At 38.5% G+C, this 24,383-nt stretch overlaps 1 protein-coding gene across 1 annotated transcript in view; it reads right to left on the bottom strand.

Moving 5' to 3' along the window:
- The window catches only part of atp8b3 (ATPase phospholipid transporting 8B3), a gene marked incomplete at its 3' end in the record, with an annotated part of 29,089 nt that extends 6,000 nt beyond the window's left edge, over positions 1 to 23,089 (bottom strand). Inside the window, exons 1-18 of the mRNA XM_053513562.1 lie at positions 23,065 to 23,089; positions 20,619 to 20,704; positions 20,356 to 20,469; positions 19,240 to 19,338; positions 17,353 to 17,414; positions 17,188 to 17,260; positions 17,037 to 17,107; positions 13,245 to 13,336; positions 11,468 to 11,626; positions 11,142 to 11,230; positions 9,542 to 9,735; positions 9,202 to 9,410; positions 8,974 to 8,996; positions 7,027 to 7,183; positions 5,891 to 6,079; positions 3,789 to 3,901; positions 3,454 to 3,618; positions 798 to 909 (exon numbers count right to left, since the gene is read on the bottom strand). Coding sequence (XP_053369537.1) covers positions 798 to 909; positions 3,454 to 3,618; positions 3,789 to 3,901; positions 5,891 to 6,079; positions 7,027 to 7,183; positions 8,974 to 8,996; positions 9,202 to 9,410; positions 9,542 to 9,735; positions 11,142 to 11,230; positions 11,468 to 11,626; positions 13,245 to 13,336; positions 17,037 to 17,107; positions 17,188 to 17,260; positions 17,353 to 17,414; positions 19,240 to 19,338; positions 20,356 to 20,469; positions 20,619 to 20,704; positions 23,065 to 23,089 — 2,032 coding nt within the window. The remainder of the gene's footprint in view (positions 1 to 797; positions 910 to 3,453; positions 3,619 to 3,788; positions 3,902 to 5,890; positions 6,080 to 7,026; positions 7,184 to 8,973; positions 8,997 to 9,201; positions 9,411 to 9,541; positions 9,736 to 11,141; positions 11,231 to 11,467; positions 11,627 to 13,244; positions 13,337 to 17,036; positions 17,108 to 17,187; positions 17,261 to 17,352; positions 17,415 to 19,239; positions 19,339 to 20,355; positions 20,470 to 20,618; positions 20,705 to 23,064) is intronic.
- Between the last annotated feature and the right edge of the window lie 1,294 nt (positions 23,090 to 24,383).

Below are 24,383 nucleotides of genomic sequence, written 5' to 3'. Positions count from 1 at the left end.
AAAGTACACAAATATTTCCCTTGAAAAAGTATATATAAGTGCTTGTAGAAATCAACGAAAATCACCTGATCATGGTGAACACATATTTTTAAAATTTTGTATTGTATCCATGTTTATTTTCTCTTTTTGTTTATCAATCGCAATTTCACATCACATCACATTTAAACACTTCAGCTCCGTCCTCTGACCCATGTGGCTCGCACCTACGGCAAAATGTTGTCCACCCAAAACAAATTGTATGACTGGTTCACTTCCTGTATCTGGGCCAATTCAGGTCATATCTGTATTCTTACTGCAATCATGGAGGTTGTTCGGGTTTTTACCTGAGGGCAATTACTGTGTTCTAACGTGCACAAAAGAGGAAAGCTCAATTTAAACGGCTGAATGATACAGTTGTGAAAGCACCCTAAATAACTCTAAGAATGACCTCTAGAGGGTGTTATAATAAAAGAAATAATTATAAATTTGTGATGTCCCAATTTGTTTAAGCCATTTTCAATTTCAACAAAAATAATGCTGAGTGTGTCAGTGATTTCTGGTCTTTGGTAAGACATAGGACCAAAAACTACTTGCCCCTTTTCATGGCTGCTTGCAGCTATATTAAATATTTTGATTGTTTAATTATTTTTTACACAGTAGAGAAAGATTTTATGTAACAGATTAAAAACAAAAGCATTCATGCTAAAATGAGCCACTTGGGAATCTGCACATTTTGGTGAGCGTCACATAAAAATGTAGAATACCAATCAATTTTCATTCTGTACTGTAAATTGAAATTGTTTTTGAAATGAGAGTACCGGTCTTATCTCCAGTCAGCACCCAGACTTTTATCCCGGCCCGTCGGAGGCTGACAATGGTCTCTGGGACACCTTCTTGTAGACGGTCCTCAATGGCTGCCACCCCCAGGATCTTCAAAAATTAAATAGCAAAACCTTACTTCATATATACAGGCTAAACCAACCGTCTGCTAGCTGCATAGGGTCGTTACTCAGGGTTCACTGTATTGAGACTGTGTCTGTTCCCCCAGCTAAAAACAAATTTAGAAAGGCTCAGAAAGTCTGTTTTAGTAATTTAATTAATATAGATATTACAAACTCAGATCACACTGAATGCGCAGCCTCTGATCTGAAGCTAGGACTGTTAAATATTAGATCTCTCGCATCTAAAGCAGTTATTATTAACGAAACTATCACAGACCAGGAGTTTGATATATTATGTTTAACTGAAACCTGGATTAAACAGGACGAGTATGTAGCTCTAAATGAAGCTACATACATAATGAAGGATACAGCTACATACACCTGTCATGTCGGGAGATAGGACAGACGCAGATGCAGGGTTGCAGGATAAAGATATTTATTTATTTAAACAAAAGAACTTAACTAAAGCAAGAAAAACAAACTAAGGCTCAGCCCGATCTGTCGCAGCTTCCCTCACTGGGTCTGCAGGCGGGCCGTGACTCTTCACAGTCTTTAACTACACCGGCTTCTCCGGACCCCGTCCTGCAGACACCTTTACTCCTGGGGGAAGGGGACAGAGTCGTCAGCATGGGCACAATCACGAACATGAAAGACACAGGTGCACAACGGTGAACAGACAAAGGGCTACGGGCTCGGCTGGTATATATAGAGACACACAGGGGTAAACACAGGTGAACTTGGTCTTGTGCTAATACAGATACCGGGGGGCAAGTACACACGTAGACACACTAGGGGGTGACAAAGCTACGGCTAGTAATCCGGAGACCCAGATCTTTTTCCCCCGGACTGAGGTGGTACCGATGTTACAACACCAGCCTGGGTTAACTGGTAGAGGAGGAGGTGTCGCAGTTATTTACCACGATAATCTGGCTATCGTACAAAAACACAGATTTAAATTTAATGCATTTAACATTCTCTATAGTAACATAAAGTCAGCTCAGACGATTCCGCTAATCATCATTTACAGACCCCCAGGGCCGTACTCTGAATTTCTCTGTGAATTTGCAGATTTCCTTTTAAACCTTGTCGTTTCCGTAGACAAAGCGTTAATTGCTGGAGATTTTAATATTCATTTTGAGAATCCAGACGTAAAGCATTTATGTCCATACTGGACTCAGTAGGAGTAAATCAGTGTGTAGTAGGACCCACTCATAAAGCAGGTCACACTTTGGACTATCCTTCGGATTAAGTATAAGAAACATCATTACAATTCCACAGTCTGAAGTTATATCAGATCACTGTCTTGTCTCGATCTGGTTGACATTCCTGCTGTCAGCATGCCAATTGCACGCTCCCTCAATGCTTGTGAGACAAAACTGCACATTCCAGGGTGGCCTTTTATTGTGGGCAGTATAAGGTACACCTGTGCACTACTCATGATGTCAGATCAGCATCTTGATGTGGCACACCTGTGAGGTGGAATGGATTATCTCAGCAAAGCAGAAGTGCTCACTATCACACATTTAGACTGATTTGTGAACAATGTTTGAGAGAAATGGTAATATTGTGTATCTGGAATGAATTTTAAATCTTTAAGTCCATCTTATGAAAAATCAGAGCAGAAACAAAGGTGTTGCGTTTATATTTTTGTTGAGTGTAGATTGGTTAATTATATTACACTATATGTTGTGTGAAAGTTATAATTATTGAAAAGTATTTACCAAAAAAGTAAAACCAAATAACAATATATTTTTAGTTTTTATGTCAGAAGTTCGACAGACTTTCAGTATATTATATTTTTTTCATGATTATTTTCTGAATATTTTATTCCTGTATTTTATTTTTTTTTTTTGTGTGTAAATTTTACTTTACTGCAGTTTCTATATTGGTAAAACTTGATGTGATTTTAATTTTGTGCGGATTACAGTTTTCTTTTCATTAGCAGTTGTGCAAGCATGTCACTGAGTACGGTTGTAAATAAAAAAAAATGCATTTGAAATTTAAATAAAGGATGTGGTGTTTGTAAATCAGACCTACATTGTACTGTACAGTATACACAGTGTGTATACACAGTTATAACCCAAAAATATTTCATGTGTAATTGATGATTTTTATGTGCCAGCATCAGTTAAGGCAAGTGAAATGGTTTTACTACAGTATGAGTTACACGGCCGCTTTCACAAATTAGATGACGTTTCATATGGAACATTCTAAAAGGTATGGAGGTATTAAAAATGTAATGTATGTGTTAAAAATTTATGTACTAAAAATAAAACCATCAAGATAAATGTCTTTGTCGATTTCTCCTTAATAATTTTCCAAAGTGCAGGAAAAAATTTTTACAACATGGAAAATGGTATTTTATTTTATTTTATTATTTTTATTATTTTATTTTGTCTTAATAAAAATAGACCAATTGATTGTCAGACCTTGACTTGATTGGGTTAATGACTGACTTGCAAAAGGTACTGACAGCTCAAATCACCACTGACCTATAAATAAATAGCAAGATTAAGACAGTCTATTTTCATACCATCAGATCTCTTTCCATTTGGTCATGCAGCTCCTCCAGCATAGCCTCTTGGCAAGTGGTTGCCATGGCAACCTCTTGGAGCGCATGGCTCCACTTGCCCCACTGAGCCTCACCTACAGGACGTACAGCCACGCAGAACGTCCGCAGACAGCTCTGAGCGAAGACCTGCCACCACAAACAAACAGAAGAAGGCTTAAATTTTAATCTTTTTTTTTTTTGATGGCCAAAAATGTCATGGTAGACCAGCATACTGTACACGCTCAGCCAACTAGAAAAGTTCTGAAATGTTCTTTGCATAGTATACAATTATAAATAAAAGACCCATCAGCACTAACCTCAAGCGCCTGCTTCGTGCTATCTTCATGCAGATTGGCTTTTTGCAAACGCTCTAGAATCACAGCATCCGCACCTTTGCAGTAGAGTTTTATTGCTCCCTCTGGTGTTCTCACTACACAAGCACACACAATTCTGTCAATTATTACTTATTCACACACTCATCGTCTAGAACGCTTTATCCTGTATTCAGGGTCACGGGGTCCGACAATTATATTTTAGGTAATTAAGAAATTTTGGGGTGATAAAATCCTAAACCCATAGATTTGCCCACTGGACAGGTAAAAGTTTGTTCTAGCCTTATTCTTTGCTACTGCATTACATAATAATCTAGAATTATTTGTTATTTTTTTTTTATTAGAGGATATTATTAGAATAAGGACGTATGCTGAGCAAGCAACATTAAGATCCTTTTTTATAACTCAAGACATTCTCCTTCTGCACTTTCTATTAATACCATTGCACATTCTAATTTTGTTTTTGTTTTTTTTACCAGTATTATAATATATACAATGCTACATATTAATTTGATTTAATGCAAGTTGCTATTTAACACAGTGCGTTTAACTCCATTCCAAGTGCAAAAGATATTTAATGGTCCTTCCAGACAGTTGGTTTAGCCTGCATGTCTGATCCTGGCTTTGGATTGTCACAGATTAACTTGTCTGTTCTGAGACTAAAAACTAGACTGCATTACAAGTGACATGGATACCATGCCCATGAATATCTGGTTAAGACCAGCCTAAAAGTTAGCAACCATAGTTGCTAACTATGTAATTCCATAGTCTTTTCTAGTTTTTATTTCTTCCTAAACTGCTAAAGGGGTTCAAAATATGCAATTATGTCCATTTAAGAGTTGATATTGAGATGTTTATCTGCTACTTCTGCTCTGTAAATCCTTTATAACGGCTCAAATCTCAGGTGCTGGTTGTTAATTGGTGATTTCTGAGGCTGGTGACTCTAAATGAACTTCTCCTCTGCAGCAGAGCTCAGTTTTGGTCTTGCTTTCATGGGAAGGTCTTCATGAGAGACAGTTTCATCATGGAGCTTGATGGGTTTTACAAACGCACTTGACGATGCTGTTCTTGCTTGACGATGCATTCTTGTAGCATTCCAGGGATAATGTGGCTGAGAAGTAGTAACCAATTATCACTATTTGGGGTCTGCTTGTCAAAATGTTCTTAAAAATGAATGTTGAGTCCTAAGTTAATAAGTATGGATGGAATGATGTTGTTGGGAGATAAAGGTAGCGATGTAGTTGATGAACAACATGCTCACCACTGTCTTTTTTATCCATGTGTTTGAGAGCATTGTAAATCACCTAAGCAATGACTTTGTCCGTCAATCTATTTTTAAGATTTGTAAATTGATGAGGGTTCATGGCATCTGGAGAGGGTAAACAGAGGAGCATATTGAATTTTGACTAGGCAGTCGAAAAATTTCATGACTGTAGAGATCAGCGCCAGAGGGCGGTAGTCATTCAACATCTAAATGCAAACACCTTAGGGACAGGGACAATTGTTGTCTCCTTGAAGCATGTGGAAATCACTGGAGACGGTCTTATGGAGAGATTTAAGATGTTTGTAAAAACCTCCACTAGACGTTTAAAACACTGCTTTGGTCCTGGTGTCTTGCATGAGGGTTCTGAAGGATCTGATCACATCAGGCACAGAGATGGTTAAAGCACAACTGTATTCTGTATATATATTCATTTGTATTCATTTGCAGATTTTCCATTCCACATGCACTTGATAGTTCAACACAACCTTGTCCCTGTGTCTCTGCAGGGCTAATGATCAGCTGACATGACATGCCTACTGATATGCAGGTCCAAGTCCATAGTGATGTATGCGTAAGTTTAAAGCTATACATTTGTTCATGATTTCAGCATTAACCCAAGATTTTAGGTTTTTGAGAAACTCGATGGAGGGTTTTAGAAAACTGTGGAAAGATTGTGTAAACTCTTGTGGCGCTTTTGTATAAGCTTTATCCTGGGCATTTTGTCTCATCTGATCTGACCAGAGAATATAGTTACACTTAAATTTTCAGTAGCTTCTAGCAAACTCCTGGGGCATAAAATGATTAATTGCTTTTGTGTTCTCACCCAGCACTGACATGCGCCTCCTCTTGCTGGTGAATTCCAGGAGGGCCAGCAGGTGGTACTGACGTGTGATTCCCAGCTCGCTCACCGTGAGGGATTCGCGTGTGCGAGACAGGAACACCCAGCCCAGCTCTCGAGCTGCACACACCAGAGCCTGCTCATCTGGAGACGCTGCCTGGTAATGAGGAAACCCTAGATAAAACACACAATTATCATGCTACAGTGAATAAAGTCCCTGGACACAGTGCTTTTGCTTTTAACCCGATAAAGTCTAACAAATTGTAAAAAATTTATTATTATTATTATTATTATTATTATTATTATTATTATATTTGTCCAAATGACCCATTATATATTCTGCTTGCAAGATTCATATTTTTGTTGTATCAAATGTATTTTTTGTTGTTGTTGGTTCATTTACAATTTTTCACAATCACTTTTATACTGTATTTAACCAAAGCACTTTGATTTTTTTTCTAAGCAGCATTTATATTATTCTTATTCTCTATCACAGCATTAACTGGTTGTCCACAAAATATATAAATTACTGTAGCCAGTAATTTTATCTATTAGCAAATTGTTGTTAGTCTACACCTGCATGAAAAACCTATTTCCTTTTTGCAACAGCCAATCATAAGTCATACTTACTGTACATGGTCTAATGCTATAAGAATTAATTGGCCTATTATGTATACTTTAAAAGATAACAGCTTTATTTTCATTACAGTTTGTTCTGTTCTGTTATTGATAAACAAGATTTGAGATCTTCTCCATGAGACAAAATGTTTTCCCAGGCTTAGTCCTATCTTAGTGTACAGCCTCGAGTCACCAGGCTAAGTACAGTACAGGATGTTTTAAGAAACCAGGTGGGACAAAAAGCAATAGTATACCGTATACTTCCACAATCATTAAGGGATTAATTAGCAGTCAGGTGTTACTAATGAAATGTGAGTTAGTTAGCAAGAAGTGGTAATACCTCTAGACAAGCAGAACTTTTGGTAGTTTGGTGTTATAGTTCATATTTTATATTTCAAATTTATATTTGATATTTAGCAAGGGGGCAATTACTTTTTTATAGCCTTTGTTTTACATTGTAAAACTTAATTTGGAGAAATGAGGTGAAACAGGGTGGTACTGACCCTCACGCCACTCAGTCATGACAGTGTGACACAGTGCCAGGGCAATGAAGAATTCTTTGCTCTCAGGGCAGCTCTTTCCCCGCAAGCGATCTACCAGCCGCTGATCAGAGAACGGCAGGCCACCACATGAAAAGCAGTTCCAGCTCAGGTCCATTGGCTGTACAGGAGAGCACATAGGTTTATGTACAGTCAACTTGTGTAAGATTTTTAACAAAACCATGTTTTCCAGTCGATTACAAATTCAGTACATTTGTGAATGGATTTCAAATGTTAATCAGTGGATCACTGTCTAGCTGAAAGATCTAACTACAACCCAGTTAAATCTTTGTGCCCAAATCAATACAGCTTTTATGAAAAGAAACTCCTGGTTCTTCATGAGGTCTATAAAAAAACTTTATTGCTTCATCTGAGGACAGAACCCTGTATCTTTTATAATGTAGACCGTGTCAGGTGACCTTCAGGTAATTATACAGTATGTGGTTAGATAAAAATATCACTTTCTTCTGGAAATCCTAACAATTAGATTCCTTGCATGGGAGTGTTGGTTAATTATACACTCACTGGTCATTTCAGTAAGTACACCTGTTCCACTTCTTATTAAGGCATTATCTAATCTGCCAATGACGTGGAGGCAAATCAATTAATTTAGGCTTATACTCATGGGCAAGACGATCTGCTGAAGTTTTCAGACTTAGCATCAGGAAGAGGAGGAAAGTTCCAGGGAGGGGCTGAAACTTTGAGCATTTCTGGAACTGCTGATCTACTGGGATTTTTAACCAAATCCCTTTCTATGGTTTGTGATAAATGGTCTAAAAAGTGAGCAAAAGAAAATATCCAGTGAGGAGCAGTTCTCTGGGCGAAAATGCCTTTTTCATCCCAGAGGTCAGAGAAGAATGGAAAGACTGGTTTGAGCTGATGGAAAGGCAACGGGAACTGTAATAACATCTTTTTACAACTAAGGTACTGTATGCTGAAACACATCTCTGAATGCACCACAGACGGCCACACCAGGTGCCACGTCTGTCAGCTAAGAGCAGGAAACTGAGGCACGAATTCACATGGGCTCACCAAAATTGTACAATAGGAAATTTGAAAAAACGTTGCCTGGTCTTGAGTCCTGGTCAAGGGGTCTTGATTTCTGCTGCATCATACAGATGGTAGGATCAGAACTTGGCGTAATCAACATAAAAGCATAGAACCATCCTGCCTTGTATCAACAGTTAATTTTGGTGGTGGTGGTGTAATGGTGTGAAGGAGAGCTTACTTTTGGCCCCTTAATACCAATTGAGCATGGGCTAAATGCCATGGCCTACCTGAGTATTGCCACTGAGCATGTCTTCTCTTTATGACCAAAAATACAGTAATGTGCAGTACCATGTCACAAAGCTAAAATTATCTAAAAGTGGTTTCTTTAACAATTGAGCAATGGGTTCCCTGAACTCAAGCAGTGGGTTCCCTGTACTCTATTGGGATGAGGTGGAACGGGAGGTTCGACAAATCTGCAGCAACTAAGTGATGTTATCATGTGAATATGAGCAAATTTTTAAAGAACATTAAACATTTGAAGAAATCTCTCTCAAAAACATCCTCCTCTCCATGTGTGGGGGCAAAATATTTTTGTGTCTGCATTCAGTCAGGTTATTAACAGCTCTGGGTGTTTTAATTGTTGTAATAATATATTTTTAAATTATAAAGTTTTATATCTTTTATATTCAGTACCTGATTTATTCGGGATAAGGTAGTTATCCTAAACACTCAAGTCAACTTTAACATGTATAAATAAAATATAAACTTTTGTTTGTTTACATTTTGTTCATTAGAATGTATAGCAATTCCAATAATTGTTAAATGCGGATTTGTTTAAATATTGTATTTTATGGGTAAAGGGTTAATAAGAAGGTTGTTTGTTTGTTATTTGTTTTCATTTAAAAAAAAATTTACACTTACCTTTGGATTTTCTGCCAAATCTCCTGTATCACAAACAAAATAAATTAATGTTTATTAATCCATGAATAAAACCTATTGTATAGCCAAAATAAATATACTACACTGAGCCTACATTTCAAAAGGCAAACCTATATAAGTTTCACTTTATGTAAATTACATTTCTTATTAATCTCCAAAGATGTGATTGGATGGTAGTGAAATGACTGGATAAAAGTGTAATACACAGACCATAAATCTGGCCAGCAATGCAGCACTGCCGAAACAGGAGGTGGTTCTGTGTCAGAGTACCCGTCTTATCAGTGAGCAGGTGACCCACTTGACCCAGTTCCTCAGTCAAAGTCGTATTTTGGGCCTGCGCCGGGGTGTTGTTCTGCTCCCAGTACATTAAAATGTCCCAACCAATCAGGAAGCTTAGCACCACATGGATCAGCTCAAACCTTAACAGGGCAAAGCATCATAAATCAGCCACAGGTTCGATACTTCACACAAGGTAACTCATTTCAAATGCACTTATTGGAGGAGTCAAGTCAGTTTAATAAAAACTCATGTGTGTATTGAGAGACTTTACGTGATGTAAAGGGAGAGGGGCATTGCAGGGCTGAGCACTATGATATAACTCCAGAAGGTCAGGAAGCCCCAATAAGCAGCACTGAAACGGGCATTTATGATGGAGAGAACTTCAATATTTGGGGAAACCATGTGCTCAAAGACTCCAGATCCCACAGCCAGGAGGAGAGCTACAGTCAGCACGGAGAGGACAATCTAAAAACAACACATGTAAAAACATTAGACATTCTTAGAAACATTTGTATGGTAATTTTTTTTTAAGTTGATATGGTCATTTTTAACATAATCCATTCATAAGAGATAACTAACAAATTATGACCATATGACCAAGCTATAAAAATCTTTCTAAAAAATCTAAAAGACACATTATGAATATATTAGGTACCTACAGTATAATATACAAGCACATAAAAGGCATAATGTTAAATGTTTATCTGTTTAATTCTAACTGAAGTTTACGATTCAATCCTAAAATCACATCATAATAATTTTCACGGTAAATTAGAATTCCAAGGTCTCGGTATTTGTTTTTCTATCTTAAAATAAATGTTTCTGCTGCTTTTTAAAACTGCAGACCACAATATGGTTTCTGCTTGATTGGAAAAGTGCATAAGTTTACCGGCCTCATTCCATACATTCCAAAAGTTCCATCTTAAGGCCCATTCCTTGTACTTTATTTTTTACTGTTCATAAACATCGTCCAGAATTGTTTCATTGCTGTTATATAACTTCTCTTAAAACCCAGTGAAAGCTTTTTATCACCATCTGCCTAAAGTATGGTTGAATAGTTTCCAACTTTCCCCAGTTAAATGATGTTAAATACACTATAAAATTGTTTAATAGGGTCAGGGCTCTCTGTAGGCCACTTAAATTCATCCACACCAGCGTTGGCAATCCATGGACCTCATTTTGTTCACGGGAGAATTGCCAGGTTGGAACTCTGTGCCTTATTTATACAGTAGTTAGGTTTAACTATGGGAAATGTTCATGCTATAGCATACAGAGACATTTTCTAGTTCTAACTTAATTACAACAATATGAGAAGGCCTACAGTACATAAGAGTGTGATGATCGAGTGACTATGGTGTATATGTAGTGTATTTACTGCAAAATCGAACAGGTTTTTTGAAAGATATTTTAATGACAGTGAAATGGTATTACCATGTTAATATGCATGGGGCAGTCATCTGGTGGTCAGATTAGGTTCATTAGGTTTCTGGGATTTTAACTCTATATTAAGCTACCCTGTCATCATACTGTAACATATGTACAGATACAAGGCTAAAAACAAGGTGCTTATAATAAATCGGGCATTAAGGTTAACAATGTTAGCAAATTCCAACAGTGCTGCTAAGGCTGATGGATTCATATCTGCACATTGCACACTACTGTGTCAGTATCCATGCTGTGCGAGAAACGGTGGTAAAGCCTACTGTAACGCCTAACATCCAATAAAGGTAATCATCTGGGCGACAGTCAGCAAATAAAACCAGTAAAACGTTATAAAGTTAACAAGGATGGTAAAATTAAACCTAATGAAATGCCTCCTGTATGTATATAAATATATATTTAAATAGTCATAAGCCTTTGTCCACTCTTACCATCCCGACCACTTTGTTAAGTAACCTCTCCACCTGTGTCTTCTTGATTTTATGACTCCCACCGTTCCTGAGAATTTTACTGTCAGAACCTGGGATATGTATACAAAATGTATAAATACTGTAATACAATAATGTATTATTATAATATTTTTATATGTTTATTATTATTTATAAAAAATATTATTTTATAATTATAATTTATATGTTTATGTTTATATAATTATTATTTAATATATTTATATGTTGTTAAAAATCTTTTAAACAAATCTTTTAATGCATTTGAGTATCTAGACGGCATTGTATCAGGTATAAGTGCGTACACATACCTGTGTAAATTGTAAGGCCATATACAATGTCAGTGTTGCGCAGCACTGTTCCTCTGAGCAGTACGTGACCATTGTCCAGTGGATAACATTGCCCCTGCCAGTGTAACTCGCCTTTGAAAGAATACAGGCGACTGTTTGGCTCCTCACACCAAACAACCCCTGAGAAAGAGAGAAACTTGCTCTATAAATCAATAAACTTTTATTTTTTATAGATCCAAAGTACGCATTTAATCCTGTTTTGCAAACGTATTACATTTTTTATTTATTTCTTATAAACTGGAAAGTGGTATAGTACAGTAATCAAATCCATGTACAACCTGCCAACACATGGACCAAAATTTTCATCCTATCCACATGAATGATTTGGACTTTATCTTTTTGCTATCTGTAGCCCCTGGTCTTCCACTACAAAATAAGTCAGAAGTCAAATTCTTGTTGTATGCAGATGACTTTGTCCTGCTGTCCCACAGTGCTTGAAGTCTACAACAGGACCTAGAACTGGCAGATGGTCTATGCATTACATCATGGGACATATTAACTGGTCCAACCACAGGTTTCTACACAGATGGAAAAAGAAAAGAAAAAGAGGGGGCGATATGGTCTCATATTTTGTGTGTGTCTACATACTGGAGACTCATTATAATATCCAAAATGATCCAAAAGTAAAGTCTCATTTCTGTGAATACAAAGCTCATATTTGTACACTGGAAATTGGACAGTGTGATTACCAACACTGGCTGCACAATTATCCTCAGGACAAAACAATTCTCAGTTTACCTTTAAAGATACTGTATGTGAAACTAGGTAAAACTAATGTAATTTGAATGGGCATACTAAGAGGGTCAAAGCAGGACTTTTGATGGTGCAGAATAACAGAGCACAGTTCTAAGAGTAAGAACTCCCGTTATTTCTCTATATAATCCCCTGATACTCTAATGCACTTATCCCCATGTTTCAATGATGCTTGGATACCACCAAGGTAGAACGTTTCCTCAGTACACCGGAGTCATGATTGGACTGCCTGATAAACGTCTGAAATGCTGGCCTCTAATAGAACTCCTTTAATGACCTAAACATGTGGAAATGCGAGGTCAGGTGAGTCCCTATAACATGCAAGTGGTGTTGGTGAATGAATGTGTGTACAGTTCCCACAGACAGATGCATCTCTTCTGCGACTTACTATCTGTCAGTTTTAAAGGATCAAGCATTCCACTAGCTGAATGTGGACAGGAAAGGACTGCATTGGGCTCCAAGCCATCTAGGTCATGATCATCATTTACAGACCTACTGTACATGTACTGTAGAGCCTTCTTTAAAACATTTCCACCATTCAAATGTTTTACTCTGGTTAAGAGTCTCATCACCGTACTGTGTAAATGTCAATCACTTTTATGGCCTTCATTTATCAGAAATTTCACCAGAAGTCCCAGTTTGACTTGAACGCCCCTTCATATTGACATGCACTAAAAAATGACCCACCACACCAAACATTGCAATGTTTTAGGATCAGCCAACATGCAAAACAGTTCAAATAAAGGAAGGGTTAAACCTGAGTAAAATGCAGTGGTACTGTATATGTCCCTACTGTGACAGAATCCTTGAGAACTTTGACTAAACCACAGTGACGGACTACAGTAAGTGCACATCGAAGCCTTATGGAGCACAGAGTGTACAGCGAGAGAGAAAAGCAAGGCAGACAAAGGAAAAGGACTACATGTTTATTTGTTTTCAGAATAATTAATTAGTTTTATAGAAGTATAATGACTGGTGGGCTGACCATCAAAACACTGGAGACGTTCCTCTACTGGACCACTTGTGAATTCATTGTGGGTTAGAGTCAAAGCCTGACGAAATTTCAGGTTGGTTTCTCTGCAAACAAAAATATTCAAATATTAACATTACACTTGGCTGTAAGTTAAACATGCAAGTTTTTGTTGACTCTTCCTAATCCACTAGGACAGTGTTTAACACCCAGATACCAAAAAGATTTGCCCGTTTCTGCTGAGTGAAATTTAACTCCGCTTTCCAAAACTTACCTTTTATTCATGAACAAGCGATGTGTTAGGGGTTTAAATTTGACAAATATGCAAAAAAAAACAAAAAAAAAATTCAGGAAGGGACAAATACTTTTTCATTTCACCGTACATCTTAAAGCCTTGCCTCAAAGTCAGTATGATATAGTCCTGCCTGTTAACCAGCTGTTGAACATCATTTCAAGAATTGACTAAACATAAACCTACTGTAACTTACAATCAATCAGCCCATATACTTTGTTGGCAGTCTTCTTAACTGTTGCCATAGTCAAATGTTGGTGGACATGTTTGTTGTCATTTTGTCACATGATGAAGGTTTTTACAGGACATGTGCAACCCTTTGCTTTAGTCAGCTGTCAAATTATAGGCCGATATCAAACCTCCCCTTTATCTCTAGGATTCTGGAAAAGGTAGTAACACAGCAGCTATGTTCATATCTACATAGAATTGGCATAAACAAACTATGTCAGTCAGAATTTAGGCCTCATCACAGCACAGAGATAGCACTTGTTAAACTAGTACTGTAAATGACCTCTTATTGGCCTCTGATCAGGGTTACATCACTATACTTGTGTTACTCAATCTCAGTGCAGATTTTGACACCATTGATCATAGTATTCTCCTTTACAGATTAGAAAATGTAGTAGGAATTAGGAGAACGGCCCTCTCCTGGCTCAGATCCTATTTGACTGATCATCAGTTCATATATCTAAATGGTGAATATTTTGCATGCTTTCAAGCGGAGTTTGGTGTTCCACAGGGTTCAGTTTTAGGCCCACTGCTTCTTTCTCTTTAAATGCTTGCTCTGGGCAACATAATTTGTGAGCATTGAATTAGTTTTCATTGTTATGCTGATGGCACACAGTTGTTCGTCTCAACAGATGAGAAAAAACAGCTTAATAAAGTTGAGAAAGGTGTGCAGGACATGAGAGATTATGCTTAATCCTGATAAGACAGAAGTTCTAGTCATAGGACCGCAAGCAGCTAGAAGTAAGCTTTTCGATCACACTGTAACTTTAAATGGCCTTTCTGTTCCATCGGTTGCAATAGTAATTGGCTAGGTTGGACTATTGTAACGCGTTACAGTATGGCGTTTTCTTCTGGCTCTCCCTTTTAGTTATGATGTCATAGTTAGTCCTGCCAGAGACCCTCCCTACTCTGCACTAAATATACATTCACATTATACAATGTGTGAAAGTGACCATACCTAACTGCCATCGCTACTTCTCATCTGCTCTCTTCTCTTCTCTCTCTTTACCTCTCTCTCTCCCTCTCTCTTTCTCTTTCCCTCTATCTGTCTCTCTGTCGAGCTATACATGTCGTTCTTGAGCTGCCAGTGATCCAGACCTCCTCTGCCCTCTGGACCTGTCTGACTCGTCTTGGTGTCTCACTTATGGTTGGAGAGCTTGTCGCATGGATGCCTTGTGTGGTCTGTTTGGGATACAAGTGGTGACTGGGCATGATTCCACAGTCCTGTCCTCTGCTGATGCTGACAGCTGTTCTCTGGGGTTTCGTGAGTGCAGTTGCTTGATAGTTCAGGACTGAAGTTTCCTATAGTCTACTTCCTATAGTCCACTCTTGCCACTGATGGACAGAGACATAAAGATGGACAGAGACATAAAGATGGAGAAATGGCTGACCTATGCCCCCACCAAGAAGCAACAAGAAACACCCTCTGGGAAACAACCACCACCTATCCCACACATTTCAAACCTTAGTCACATGGTGAACATGAAAAAATACCTCCCTAGTACCAAAACAGACTGTGCTGTAATGCTAGATGAACTGAAAACGCTAGCAACTTTTCTGTTTAATTATGTATAAATAATAACCATGCAGTTTCTGTATGTTGCCACAAGAAGGTGTTGCAGAGCCATTGTATTGGCCAGGGAGTGGATTTATGCTCACTGTTCCTGGCTCACCTTTAGATAGTGTTTGGGTGACCCACAGCAGCTGAACACAGAAAGTGTGCACACTGGCTACTATTACAGTCATGCTGAATGGTTTTGGATCCAAAAACTGTAGATATTTTATGGTGTAAATATCGTAAAATATTTAAAGCAGTGCAATGATTCTAATTTCAGATTCCCAGACAAGAAAACAGAAACATGTGCACAGTAGGTAAGAAAATGCAAATAAAAAATTTATCATTTAAGTACACAGTCCTTGGCAGCTGTGATTTTGTTATTTTGATCACAAGCTATCGGGTATAAGATATAGTACATGGTCAAAAGTATTTGGCCAAACCTGTTCATTATTGTGTTTCAATCAGGCCCCTTATCCCCAATGAAGGACGATCTTAATGCTTTAGCATACTGGACGATGCTATGCTTTCAACGTTGCAGCAGTTTTGTGAAGGCCCTTTCTAACCCGACATGACTGAGAACATGACTAAAAAATTACTAGCCAAGCATTTTTATAAATAGATTTGCCTTAGGTAAAGGGGCAGATCTGGGGGACTCATGGACGTAGAGTATTATGGTGAACTGGTATGTTTGGATGTTGTCTTCCTCACTCTCATTGATCACTCAGGTTTGCTGACGGTGAGGTGATTGTTTGCTTTACATGTCAGGAAGCCCTCATGTTTGTGTTTCCTTCTGGCTCTCCCTTTTAGATATGCTGTCATAGTTAGTCCTGCCGGAGTCTCTGCTTGCAGTTAATATACATTCACATTATACATTGTGTGACTGTGACCATACCTAACTGCCATCTCTCCTCTTCTTCTCTTTCTCCCCCTCTTTCTTTTTCCTCTCTCCCCCTGTCTCCACCTTTCACTCTTTCTCTCTCTCTCTATCGAGCTACACATGATGTTCCTGAGCTGCCAGTGATCCAGACTCCCTCTGCCCTCCGGACCTGTCTGACCCATCCTGGTGCCCCGCTTCTGGCTGAAGATCTCGTCACATGGATGCCCCGTGTGTCTCTTTGGGATGCATCTGGTGTCTGGGGATGGTTCTCCCTACCTAGAAGATGGTTCTGGCCTTGACTGGTGTTGGCAGCTGTTTCTCTGGGGACTTGACAGTTCGATAGTTCAGGACTGGAACTTCCTACAAGTCTACCTGGGTCTTCAATAACTACCTCCATATTAACATCAATTAACATCAGCTATTATAGCTGAACTGCCTCACACCCTACACACTGTATAAATGGAGATCAATTCCTGCTCTCTGTTTCACCCAAATGAGGATGGGTTCCCTGTTGAGTCTGGTTCCTCTCAAGGTTTCTTCCTATTACCATCTCAGGGAGTTTCTCCTTGCCAATGTCGCCCTCGGCTTGCTCACCAGGAACTATCTGACTATTTTGATTCATACAAATTCACATTTCATACAAACTTAAATAATTCTTTTGATTGTGTAAAGCTGCTTTGCGGCAATAAAAATTGCTAAAGGCGCTATACAAATAAAATTTAATTGAATTGAATGTTCAAAGAATCACACATACAGTATAAACCATATTCACAGCTAATGCTAAACTTTCTGCATATGTATCTTGCTTTTTTTTCAAGAGCAAGCAGATAGTAAAACTATCCGTGTTCATACCCATCTATATCAGCTGTCTCGATGTAGCATAAGCTGTGGGGTTCAGTGCTACATAGAAGGAGCAGGTCTGCCTGTGGAACATAAAAAGATCAGAACAATGACTTTTCACACCTACCCACATACACACATACACACTCACACACACACATACCGGTATCAACTGGTCCCTATAAACTTTCAGTACATCTCCAACGCGTACATCCTTCCACTGCGCCACTGTGAAACTGTGAGTAATAAAAACAGAATTGTTTTATATATTCATAGTGTAAGCTCCAAATACAGTATACAGTAACACTAGAAATCCTAAAACACCAACCCTTGGGTAGTAAGGATGTCACAGCGCCTTTTGTTAACCTTGGCATCACTGCGATGTCGGCCCTGCAAGAAAATATTGCAAGTTTACCCTGGAGTTAGAAATCTACAAAAACTCAAATTCTTTGGGACTAAGGCACAAGACATAACGGCAAACCAAATATTTGAATGCATTCAGAGAATATTGCATGCACTTATTAATAAATGAAATGAGGTACCAATTTTAGACTTTAAACACTGCCTAAATACATTTACAAAAATATCCCTTTTGACACTAAAAGGCTTCAGGTTTGCAACAGTTAAGAGTAAATGCTAAGAGACAGTAACCAGTGCCACTAATATTTGGATTTATAACAGATTTGAATAACGACACCATAAATTTATTGTGTTATTTTAGATTAAAAAAAAAAAAAATTGATGTTTTTTAGTTTGGCTTTATGCAAACAATAATGATGCAGGAAATACAATCAAAGGTTCAATAACATGGAACTAAAAATGGCAATCAACTGTTTAAGACAACTTAACTAAGAAATCGTACTTCTAAATAGGGACAAAGGTGAGTATGAAGGGGTAATAGAGAGAGAGAGAGAGAGAGAGAGAGAATATGTATGGTTTATGTTCCATGTTGAGCTTATGAACACACACTCCCACATGAGACAGGAGGCCACACAACCTCATATGTTAAGGAGTTTTTTTTTGTTTGTTTGTTTTTTGGCTAAGAAAAAGCCATTTTTCAGTACAATTTCGATGTTAATTTATATTTGAAATATTAACTGATATTCTTGACATTTATTTTCATCTTTTATTTACACCCATCTACTTTTATCTCCAGGAACTAAATTTACTGATTGAGTAATGAATGCATGAATCAGCAGGGGAACATGTGTTCCTATTAAAGTGGCAAATGTGTGTCTTGTGCCTATTGTTTGTCTGCATTTTGCTCCTTTATATTAGTTGTGTGTGTGTGTTGTGGCTAATGACTTATGCATATTGTACTGTAGGCAATGCTTGTAAGTTTTTTAAACCTTCTTAAACCTTAAACCTTGCTCTTTTTGCATTTTATACAGTATATGCTTATAAACTTAATTTAAATAAATAAATAAAATCCTTAGATGATTGATTGAATATATACTTTTCTGATTGACTGGGAGAAGAAAAATTCATGTGTGTTGTATTTGTAATGTTAGATTAGAAGCTGATCATTCTTTTATTAAAAAGTGAACAGTTATTATTATTATTATTATTATTATTATTATTATTATTATTATAAAAGTCAAAAATACCATGTAAGAGTTGAGAATGTGTAATCAGGAATTCAAGGGAGTGAAATTTGTTGCGCTGCCCTGTGACCCAGCATGAGCATGACATGATAACACGGGTGAATGACTTCATGTGTCTCAGAGTAAGTAAATATATTAATATTTATTAAATATATATAATCTTTATTGTTATTCAAATGGTGCTGTGAAGAAATGTCTGTGATTAAGTTACACTGGTGCCCAATGCAACCTGTAAGCACACGCATGAATATTTGATATGCAGATATTAATGTGCTTTTAAAAGGATGTTGATTATCATTATATAAAATCCATTTAAAAAGGAAGACTAAAGCAGGAAGTAAAAAAAATGCTGATATGGCATTCCTGATTCTAAAGACTAAGCCGTGAAATTTCATGTTGCAAACTTCCAGTTGTCTTTACACTGGCAAAGACACAATAGAAATGAAATGCTTAAAAGCCTAATCAACCTCGCAAGGATAAAAGATAAATCTCCAATGATATGGGTGACCACAGGATCAGAGAAGGAGGAGAAGTCTAGCGTTCAGTTAAACTGTTCAGAACAAATTTTTTTGTTGTACAGTTATTAACTGGACATAACTGATCTTCCTCACCAGGTCTGTGAGCAGGTCCTTTGCCCCACGAATTGTTAATACACTCAACAGAGGCAGCATGATGATGTACCATGAAAGAGTAGCAATAGCAGGAATAGCCTGGAGAGCAGAGGGGAAAAAAACACTCAGCCATTTGCAAATCTTAAATATCAAATAAAGCACAGGCCCAAAACATTCCTTTTAATAAACCCTTATTAAGATAGAATTACACGAAAACAATGTAAATATGATGTACTCAGTGTTGCACCAAACATCATAAGAGTTGCTGATGTTCTCAGATATTGCCAGTTTCTTTTAATGTATCTCCATATCCACACTATCTTAGGCACGCATGCTGTGATAGTGATAGTACTCCCCTTCTTAATGACATTCGAAACATTTCAATAATATATTTTAAAATAAATGGGTAAGACCTCACATAAAAATAATAATAATAAACATTATTTTCTGCATTAATTAATATTAACAAATTATCCACATGTTTTACATTTATCTAGTCTATACTATGTTCAATTCAAATTTATTTCCATAACATTTTTATGATGTAATACTGCTTTGAAATAATGACCATTGTTAAAAGCATTATACTGTACAAACAAAATTTTAATTAAATAGAATTAAGTTTTGGATAACTTTCCGAACTCAGGTGTAAATACTGAAACTTAGTATTTGACATTATTTAAAGGTTTTGTCAATTACTAAAAACAAATGTTACTTAAAGTGTTAGATAACACTGGTCATTATCGTTGTTTTTGAACTATATAAACATTGGTTTGTACAGTAAATTGGTCATAATAAGAATCTTACTGTCTGGAATATAAACCAAGAAAATGGTTAACATCTCCTGGTATAACTTAATTACACAGAAAAAAAGAACAATGAAGCATCTCATGTCCATTATCATAGTTAACTATGAGACAAATTTAATTTGTGTATACATTATTATTACTGAGTTTTAAGTAATTAAATAGTGCCTAAAAGTGATGTCCTTGATAATCATTGTAGGTGCTTGGATAAAAAAAAAACAATTTAAATAATTTTCATGTCCTATTGATCTTTTAAAGATTTTAATTTTGACAAATCTTTCCTGACAAAAACTTAAATACGACCACGTACCTGCATGACAACAACTAAGAGGAAGAAGAAGTTTGCTGCACGCTGGAACTGTTCATACAGGTTACGGGGCAGGAACGTCAACGGTGTGTACTTGTAGCTGCGCACTAAATTGTCCTGGTAAAGACATGCCATTAGAGAAACACTTTCAAAGAAACAGCATGTCGGGATTTATTGTGCTTTTACAAATCGTATTAATCCTGGGAGTGGATATTTAAACAAACATTGGAAACAATAATTTTAAAAAGATTTTAATTTGTACATACAGCATAACGCTTCCTGTGATAACATAGGACAGTCTTCATGGAATCGTGGAAATTGCGGCCATTGGCTTGCACCTGCCAAGTCAAACCTGAAACCGGAAGAAAGAGGACTGAGTCATTTTTAAAACGTTTTACAAAAAAATAAATAAATCCAGCATCTGACTGTGCCACAGATCACACACCAGGGGTTTTCAGATAGCTACAAGTTTACATTTCACTCCTTTTGATTTACAGATGGTGTCGTGATTATTATAAAAAAGTTAGGTAGCACAATAATGTAGTGGTTAGCAGTGTTGGGGGGGGGGGGGGGCTGCAGTGGATTAGCATCCTGTATAGGGTGTACCCCGCCCTGTGCCCTAAGTCCCCTGGTATAGGCTCCAGGCCCCCCGCGACTCTGTACACAGAATAAAGCGGTATAGACAATGAGTGAGCTTTAGTAATTTTGCTCTAAAATAGGATTTCATACTCAGCAAATTCCCTATTGTCAAAGTAACAATCAGCAGTGTAGAATAAACTCTAAAAGTCTTTAATCAACACTGGGTATTGTACTGCATATTTTTGTTACTGGTCATCATGTTCTAATGTCTAATGAATTGGCACATATAACTGAAAAGCATGTATGCTATTTTAGCCATTGTCACACAACGCTATTGCTATCCAGCTATTTCCGTTCAACAAACTAGTGTCATGTCTCAGACTGCATACTTACAATATGTACTGTTATACAGTAGGTACTCAATCAGAATGCCTATTACCGCCGCACTTACAGCCGCGTCAAAACAACAACGGCCAAAATAAATCAGTTGCATTTCAAAGTCATTCGTGAAATGACCGCCAGGTGATGCAAATGACATTTTCACTCGCCGCATTTTTAAAATATAATTAACTCATAAAAAAAATGTTGTATCGAAGAAATACAATAGTGATGCAAATTTCCACATGAGTACTTACTGGGGTAAAGTGACTGATGTGCCTAACTTTTTTTCAGCAGAGCCTCTGTTTCACTAAGTAATCCACGACTTTTTATGAATATGTAAGACCTATTGATGCCTCTTAGGTGACGCACACACACACACACACACACACACACACACAGAGCAGACCAAATGCCATCAGCACGTCCCTTCCCCAAACAGCACAGCAATGAGTATTTACTTACTCCTAAACTAAGTAACAATGGCAGCTGGAACACCTAAAACAGATGCAGGATTATTTTAATTATCTAAACAAAAATGCTTTTCTAAACGTGGGCTATTGGTATTTTTTTAAAATATTTGTTAATTTAATTTAAATGGGGTTTGGGCTCTGGGATGTTGAGCCGCGATTCTCCTCTTTAATTTTCAACCTTGTCTAATCAGCGTTCAATCGCACGCATAAAGTTTTCCAGAGCGCACCGGCAGAAGTATACTAATGATTATGAATGCGTCAGGAAAAACAGCAAGGAGACTGACTTGGACCATTTTAATAAGTCATTGATAAATTAGTGATTTCTTTGGTTTCAGCTGTGACAATTCATTTTTCAAATTGCAGATTACATCGTCTAAAATTGTTTTCCATTAGTTTATATAAAAGCAGACATTTTGCTTTTTATAAGTATATATTTTTTATGTCTGCGAGTATACACGGACTTTCGGTTTATTTTCTGGCATGTCAAGTTCACCGAAAACTAGGGATGCACCAAAATGAAAATTCTGGGCCGAAAACGAAACTGAAATTTTTGGATGCACTTGGCCGAAAACCGATACCGAAACCGAAAATGGCTTCATTAAAAAACATGTTTAAAATATTTTCTTTTTGTTTGTATTAAAAAAATCTTGCATATTGCAACTTTGCTGTCCTCATCTGAAACTTTGAAGTGCTTCCAAACCGCCGACATACTCCGTGTTTGATGCGTAATGACAGCGCGAACGAGACGGGAGGATGGGAGAGGCGTGGCGACAATTTCGGCTTTTATTTTCGGCGCTTTCTTCGGCGGCCGAAATTTCGGTGCATCCCTACCGAAAACAATACAGAACAGCGCACCCTGTTTGCTTTCATTATTTCACAAAACATAACGTTTTTGCGTCATTGTGAGTACTCTTAAATAAAAGTGGAGTCTTATAAAGGCTATGTAGCTTATATAGTTTTATTATACAGTTTTTGAACATTAATTTGTCAAACTTTTTCTGATGCACATCCTGTCACGTTTGCGGGTCTTGTGCTTGCGTGGCATAGATGCAGAGGCAAAGGTGACTGTTTTAATGTTTTTTTAATGAGACTTCACACAAAACAAAAAACACAAATAAACTAGAGCACTACCCAATAATACTCTAATGTAACAACTACTACGAGAACATAACAATACCAATGACCATAACAAATGCGAGACAAAACATTGAACTTAACCAAGGTATTTCTACTCTTAATCTCTGTAATGCTTCACCTCAATTCAGGTGAGTGCTCCCCTCACCTGACCGAGGTGCAGTCTGGGACATGTCCGTCAAAAAACTACAACAAAAAACACAACAAGAAAAGAGTCCTTGGGCGCTTTGGCGCCCTCTAGGGGTTAACCCTTACAGTACCCCCCCTTCAAAAACGCTCCTCTCATGGAGGTCCAGGACTCCCTCCCCAATGTACTGAGTCTGGCCTCCCGACCCGGAGGCTGCAAATCCCGTCCTTTGGACAGTGCTGCATTGCCAGCAAAACAGGGTTCTTGCAGCCGGGCTGAGGAGCGGGCACAACATCCATGGAGCCAGGCTGAGGAGCAGGCACGACGTCCTCAGGCTGCGAAGCTGGCATGACGTCCTCAAAGCCGCCCAAAGGATGAAGAAGCATGACATCCTCGTTGTCGAGCAGAGGCGGAGGAGGATGAAGCGCGACATTCTTGCTGACAAACAGACGCATAGGACAAGGAAGCACGACGTCCTCGCTCTCGAGCTGCGGAGGAGAAGGAAGCGCAACGTCCTTACTGTTGAGCTGCAGAGAAGAAGGAGGACTTTTCTGTGGCGAGCAGCGGTGGAGGAGTTGGCCTGAAAGCCTGGTTCATGGTCCTCAAAGCCTGGTGCAGGTGGAGGAAACGCAACATCCTCAACGTTGAGCAGAGGGGCCGGAACATTATCCTCAAAGCAGGGCGGTGGAGGAAGAAACGTGAAGTCCTCGATGTCGAGTCGAGGAGCTGGCATGATGTCCTCAAAGCCGGGAGGTGGAGGAGAAGGAAGCGCAACGTCCTCGCTCTCGAGCAGAGGCAGAGGAAGGGGAAGCGCAACATCCTCGCTCTCGAACAGAGGCGGAGGAGGCGGAAGCGTGACGTCCTCTATTTTGAGCAGAGGCGGAGGAGCTGGCCCGACGGCCTCGAAGCCTGGTGGAGGTGGAGGAAACGCGACGTCCTCGATGTCGAGCCGAGGAGCTGGCACGATGTCCTCAAAGCTGGGCTGAGGAGCGGGCACAACGTCCTCAGGCTACGGAGGTGGCATGACGTCCTCGAACCCGGCTGGAGGTTGAAGGAGCGGGACATCCTCGTTGTCGAGCTGAGGTGGAGGAGGATGAAGTGCAACGTCCTCAAAGCCGGGCAGCAGAGGGATAAGCGGGACATTCTCAAAGCCGGGCGGCGGAGGGATAAGTGCGACGTCCTCGCTGTCGAGCAGAGGCGCATCGTCCTCTAAATTGAGCGGAGGAGAAGGAAGCGCGACGTCCTCGCTGTCAAGCTGAGACTGAGGAGGAGGAAGCACGACGTCCTCAATCTCAAACATAGGTGGAGGAGGAGGAAGCGCAGAGGAGGCGGCGGAAGAA

The sequence above is a fragment of the Clarias gariepinus genome, chromosome 15 (assembly GCF_024256425.1).
Source record: "Clarias gariepinus isolate MV-2021 ecotype Netherlands chromosome 15, CGAR_prim_01v2, whole genome shotgun sequence".
In the NCBI taxonomy this organism is placed as follows: Eukaryota; Metazoa; Chordata; class Actinopteri; order Siluriformes; family Clariidae; genus Clarias; species Clarias gariepinus.
Note: the sequence above shows the minus strand (reverse complement) of the source record. Positions and strands in the feature narration are given on the sequence as shown.